Source organism: Sinocyclocheilus anshuiensis, unplaced genomic scaffold (genome assembly GCF_001515605.1).
Source record: "Sinocyclocheilus anshuiensis isolate Anshui unplaced genomic scaffold, SAMN03320099.WGS_v1.1 scaffold2701, whole genome shotgun sequence".
Taxonomy (NCBI): Eukaryota; Metazoa; Chordata; class Actinopteri; order Cypriniformes; family Cyprinidae; genus Sinocyclocheilus; species Sinocyclocheilus anshuiensis.
The window spans coordinates 6,218-12,969 of NW_015551153.1; the positions used below are offsets into that span (position 1 = coordinate 6,218).

The 6,752-nt window shown below is 36.0% G+C and overlaps 1 protein-coding gene across 1 annotated transcript; it reads left to right on the plus strand.

The window, feature by feature from the left end:
• Positions 1-850: 850 nt before the first annotated feature.
• On the plus strand, positions 851-1,556 carry LOC107663314 (zinc finger protein 883-like; the record flags this gene model as incomplete). Its single annotated transcript, XM_016453519.1, has 1 exon — positions 851-1,556. A coding segment is annotated over one exon (633 nt), but the record flags the coding sequence as incomplete, so codon positions are not given.
• Positions 1,557-6,752: the final 5,196 nt, after the last annotated feature.

The window sequence follows — 6,752 nt, forward strand, 5'->3', positions numbered from 1 at the left end:
TTGCATGCTTGGTAGTTTGGACTTTGCAAGTTCGACTTGAGAGTGTGAACTCTTGGGGACGGGAGGATAGTCTGGAAGTCTGGTAATTCTGCAAATTATGCATCTTCACTGTATAAATAATAATATGAAATATTACATAAAGCACAACTCTATTTTTTTGTTAAATAGCCTATCAGTTTTAATGAACAATAATAGCCATTATAAAAGTATAAGTATTAAGTATAAGAGACTTATGTAATAGGAAATAAAGACAAAATCAAACAATTCAGTCAAACGTATGCTACAAAATCAGTGCTGTACTACGATTAAATTTCTTGAATAATATAGATGCAGCAGCAAATAATAAGGGACACTTTTTTCAACAGAATGTATGTTAGATAATCGTGTAGGTGATCAAACATATTTAATAGTTCTCCTTATAGAAACATGTGATTTGTGTCTATAATATTTAAAAAATTATATTTTGAAGATCAATGTACCTCATTCATGAAAAGTTTCAGGGAGGTAAAATTTATAAAATTGCATCAAAAGAAAGACAATTTTGAATAAAAAATTGTCTGTTACACCAGGGTTGACTTTTATGTACTTTCACATTTCTGTTTTTGTTTGTTTGGTTGTTTTTCAAGTTACTGACAAATAAACTATTTTTGCTTTTATTTTAGAGTTTATTGAAGAAAGTGAGGAGAACGAAGAATTGAGTGAAGATGAGGAGAAACATCATGTCAAAACTGGAGAAAAACCTTTGAGTTGCTCTCAAACCAAACATAAAGATTTAAAGAAAAGAGGAGCCAAAATATCTTTCACCTGCACTCAGTGTGGAAAGAGTTTGACAAGCAAAAAAAGTCTTGATGTTCACATGAGAGTTCACACTGGAGAGAAACCGTTTACTTGTAATCAGTGCGGGAAGAGTTTCACACAATCATCAAACCTTAAGATACACATGAACATCCACACTGGAGAGAAACCTTACAAGTGTTCACACTGTGAAAAGAGATTCAGTCGGTCAGGACATCTGAAAAGACATGAGAGGATCCACACTGGAGAGAAACTGTACACATGTGATCAGTGCAGCAAAACATTTTTGAGAGCTTATGACCTGAAGCAGCACCTGAGAGTTCATATAAAGGAGAAGCCACATTCATGTTCTTTGTGTGGAAAGAGTTTTACACGTTTTTCAACTTTGAAAAAACATCAGAAAATGCATACTTGTGTGAGAGAGTACATGTGCTTTGAGTGTGAAAAGACTTTTACTACAGCGCACAGTTTAAAACGGCACGAGAGGATCCACACTGGAGAGAAACCTTACAAGTGTTCACACTGTGACAAGAGATTCAGTCATTCATCACATCTGAAAACACACGAGAGGATCCACACTGGAGAGAAACCGTATCACTGCACTGCATGTGGGAAGTGTTTCAATCGTTCATCTTCTCTACTCAGTCATACAAAAAACATTTGCAGTAAGTATTCAAGATTCAGCTGAGATTCTGATAAAAATCAAAGATGGAGTTCCTCCCCAAATAACTGTCAAAACATTTTATTATTGTGCTTTCTTATTTTTCTTCACTGTTGTTTTTAAAATGACGAATTATTCTTCCACTTACGGTGTATTTAGAAAATGCAGATGCAAGATATACTGTCATGTAGCTTTGCAACTGATTCTTCTGTGCTTCTCTTGTAAGAAGGGATGGGTACCAGAACATGGTATTTAATGGGCCCTTTATTCATGAAAAAAAGAATACCATTAAAGAACTGGACTGATGTGCAGTATCGTGAGAATAGTAATACTGTTAAAATCTTAACGATACCCAGGGCTCGAATTGTGGGGGGATGGCATCCCCTTGATAGAGAAAAATGACAAAAAGCATCCCCTCAGTAAAACCACCATCCCCCCTTACCATCCCCTTTAGATTAATAATGTGTATTATGTAAAACTTATCATGCAAATGAAATGTTAAAATACTCTACTGATAATTCACTAACTAAATAATGGCAATTGGCCAATCAGAACTTGGTACTGTATGAAGCTGCGCACAGCTGAAGCAAGTTTTCATCCTTTTTTGCACAAAATGATTCAATCGCAACTTTTGAATTTAAAAAAAAAAAGAAGACAACAAAAGGTATGGATTTTCCTTGATTAGAATTGAAAGACATTCCCCTGACATAATGTTATTTTACTGTATGTGTGACTGTAAGGGACTGAGAGGCGATACGAGAGCTGACATTATCAAGTATGTCACCGACTTTGCAACAAACAAACAAACAAAAACAGGTCTTGTTCAAAGTCCAAAAGCATTCACTGCACAATTAAGCCTATTAGAATGCAGTTAGAATGCCCTTATACTTCAAGCAATGAAAGAAAAAATACCCATGTATGAGTTTTTGTTTTTATATTCATTGCACAAGCAATGTACTTTTCTGAATATCAGCACAAGTGCGCGAGCACAAATGTGCTATTCATCTTTTTTTTCTTCTTCTTTTTTTTACAGTGCATAGGAACATGGTGTTTCGTTCCTTGAATAAATCAGTTTTTGAACGAATCTGTTTTAATTGTGCTTTATAAATAAACAGAAACAAACAATGTAAGTTGACCAATGTGCTGTACAATCTCTAAATAAAAATTACACAGTATTAACTTTCAGACAAACAATGACGATCTAAAGATATTTAGACATACAGGTCATCACAATGGAAGACGAGTTTGATATATCAACAGACCACGTGGATTTTTTTTGCCCAACCGTATTTATTTGAACCAGAATACTCAGATCAAGAACTCAGAGAGATGGAGGAAGCATCTGCTGCAGCAGCACGTCTTCAAGCCTCAGAGAGACAGAGATCTCTTCAAAAGTGGTGGTGTTCTTGTAGTAAGTGTTGTGAGATGCCAACAGAAGTGGAGAGCATCTGTTGTCACGAATGGAACATAGCAATGCCACAACTACAAGACGCCGATGAGGACATTGCCGAGGGTGTCCCATCACACACCTGCCTGATTGAAGATCCAGACTTTTCTCCGCTGTTGACGTTTTGCACGTTGTGTTTAGCTTGTGTAACACCTGCTTTGCTGAAATCGTGTAGGTAAAACTCACTAACAGGGTCGGCTCAAAGTTTCAAAATGTGAACTAATTTTGATCTCTCAGCAATTGCAATGTACCGGATCAATGGGCCAATCAGAAGACACAGGAGTCGTAGGAGGCAAAAGGCACACACACATAGATTTTCCCAGACACACTTATTTATATGAAAATAATGATTGGAATGAAATAATTAAACAATAAGGGAAAAAATATAAATATACATCAATAATACACTTTAAAGGAAAAGGAAAAATCAGTTGTGATTTAACTTGGTCACAAAATAAAACAATTACCCAAATTAAACAAAATATGCAAAAACCAAAGGCAAAGATTTAGCTCCTTCTTTCCCTTTTTACGAATTTGCTTTTGTTCTGAGTTCCCTTTTACTTTAGGGGCTTTAGGTGTGATTTATTTACACCTGATTAACAAGTTTTAATAGTTTAGGTTAGATTATATCTCTTTGTTTCCTAATTTCAGCGTATTTTGTGAAATGACCTTTTCAAACCAAAATTAAATTTACATTTCCAGCCAATATAATCCACAAAATAAATTTGCAATACCTTTGAATTACCACATCAACAATTAAAGAAAATAATGTAGAAAACACATATCACCTCTTATCAGTTCAAATAATTATTTTCAGTTCAAACATATCGGTCCAAAAGAGAATTAGAATGTTCTCCCTTAATTCTTAGAAAATGTCAGTTCCAACAGAAAAAGAGATACCTCAATCCTTAAGTTCAAAGAGAAGAACTCGCACAGATAAACGAAAATGCCGGAACGATGCAAATCCAATGGAAGGTGAGAAAGGAGATCCAAGTCTTCACGGTGGCTCGCCATCTATTTCCTTCATTCGACATGAGCCTCGATGCATCCACGACAAAAACACAACCCGCAGTAAGCAAATCCAACTTTAAAACATATACATGCAAAACTGGCCTGCACACAACAGAACAACGTCCTTAGTGAAGTTACTTTACATTAGCATCATTCAGCAACTTCTGAACAACAATTAACAACATACGTCACATTTTACACACAATGAAACACAGATTTTTTTGTTGAGTCTCACATTAATGCAAAACACACAGTTCACCACATTTATCAAAATATACATTCACTCACCGATTCCTCTGTATATTAACTCTTTTTTTTTGTTAATTGGTCTTCTTTCCAGGTTACACCAGATGAACCAACGATTAGCTTTTTTTTACATTAGCTTGGCCTTAAACATTTACAGACCAACAGGAACTCTATGCAGATACGTTTAAAAAAAAACAACTTCTCAATCGATGTAGTTTTAACATAAAACTGATTCTAGATGAAATTCTTGCATTTTCTTTTAGGTATTTTCCATCAATTAATTCTCATAAAGCACTTTTTCCACGTCAAAGACTGTTTTTATGAATATGAGCGCTGGCGTGGATTTAAGCGTACACACTCTAAGATCAAATCTGTGCATACACACGCTTTATAAATGAGGCCCCAGAACTGAACCACAGAGCAATGGAAGAAGGTGGCCTGGTCTGATGAATCATGTTTTCTCTTACATCACGTGGATGGCTGGGTGCGTGTGTGTCGCTTACCTGGAGAACACATGGCACCCGGATGCACTTTGGGAAGAAGGCAAGCCGGCGGAGGCAGTGTGATGCTTTGGGAAACCTTGGGTCCTGCCATCCATGTGGATGTTACTTTGACACGTACCACATAAGCATTGTTGCAGACCATGAACACTTTCATGGAAACGGTATTCCCTGGTGACTGTGGCCTCTTTCAGAAGGATAACGCACCCTGCCACAAAGCAAAAATGGTTCAGGAATGGTTTTAGGAGCACAACTAGTTTGAGGTGTTGACTCGGCCTCCAAATTCCCCAGATATCCATTGTGAAATGTTAGCTACTAAAATGAATGAAAAAACCTTCACTATTTGTCATTATTTGACACGGTGTCCAGTACTGGTGTGTTGCTGTGTTTCACAAGGTTTATTACAGATTATGTCATGATGTTCAGTGTCGTACTGAATATTCTCGTTAGTTCGTTCAGATAATGCAGAGCTGCAGCCGCGCTCTCACCAAAACCTCTTATACACTGCATTTACCATCTGAAGTGAGTATATTTCTCATAATAAATCAATACCAAACAAGTATTAATAAAGGTGCTGACGCCTGATGCTTGAGAGACACAAACTTTAATCACATCTCCGTTTTTCCTGTTTATTCAGGACTTTTCTGTTTTTACACAGTCTCTTTTACCTAGATACCATACCATAGAGACTGTATCTGTTCCCCAAATCACTGATTCTTGAGAAGTGGAACTAAACAGTGTGAAATATTGAAAAAATAAAACCATGTGCTCAGACAAATGAAACTGCATTTGTGTCTTAATTTATTTATTCATGAATCTTACATGTACTAAGCTACTGAGCTATGCTTTGATTCAACCTCCCAACTTTTGTCTTTATCAAAATGTGCTTTTTACCTTGGACTGTTATTATTATTATCATATATTAGATATTATCAAAATATTCATCTGACAGAGATGACACATCTGACGGTGGTGACACAAACCATCACTGTATTAAAACAAATACAACAAACAGTGAGTATGTTATTGTTAATAAAGCTTTTATTCAATATTCACATTTAAGTATTTTGATATTTAATTGGAATACAAATGATCTATTTTCTCTCGTCTCAGAACAGTTATGTCTGCTGTGCATCTGCTATGGTATCACGGTAACTTTTAAAATATAACTTTTAAAAACAGTTATATGAACACATAAATCAATTAGTTGTTACCTCTATCCATTTACATTCACCAGGTTCTTAATATTCACATTTAAACATCACATGGTACCCCTAAACCACAAAAATATGATGACTTCATGCTGAATGTCAACTCTGTCATTGGCCAATCTTGAAACCTTACGAAACACACGTGTCCTTGAAACCCCCCCCAAAAAACCTTGCTTTGATATGAGATATTATTAAGACTTGCTTTTAATAAAAACAAGCTCTTTTTATCATTAAAAACATGTTCATCCATTTTATAGCATATTAATGATTGAATTGTATCTGTGTTGTTTCAAGGGGAAAAGCATGAACTGTTTATGAATTCCATTTTACAGATTAGACAATCAAGACTTCACAATATTGTTATTTCTGCAGCATGACAAACACAACGGTTATTCAAACTGGCAATTAATAACAAAGAAACACAGCGCTCCATGACTTTCTAAAACGGAGTTCTGCATTTTCACAAAAACTCTCGTTATAATTACTGAAGCGGTCTACACTGCACAATCAATCTCTTTTCTGCAGTTTGTGGTTTATGCTGCTGAGTGAGTTTGTGAATTCAGTCAGTGAGAGCACACTGAACAACTCCAGAGTTCTCCGCAGTGACGAATCAAAACGCCTCTGATTGGATATTGCATTCATAAGCTCAAGAGAATCATGTGTGATTGGTCATAATGCACAATGCTGTAGACCGCTAGAGCGCACTTGGAATAAATTACGTTTGATGAAGATTTGAGGACACAGCATCAGATCTGAAAGTGCTGGATCTGAAGATGATCTACTTACTGTGATGTTTACCGCACTGATTACATGTGTGTGGTTTCTCTCCAGTGTGGATATTAATGTCTCTTAAGGTTTGATGAGTGTGTGAAACTCTTCCC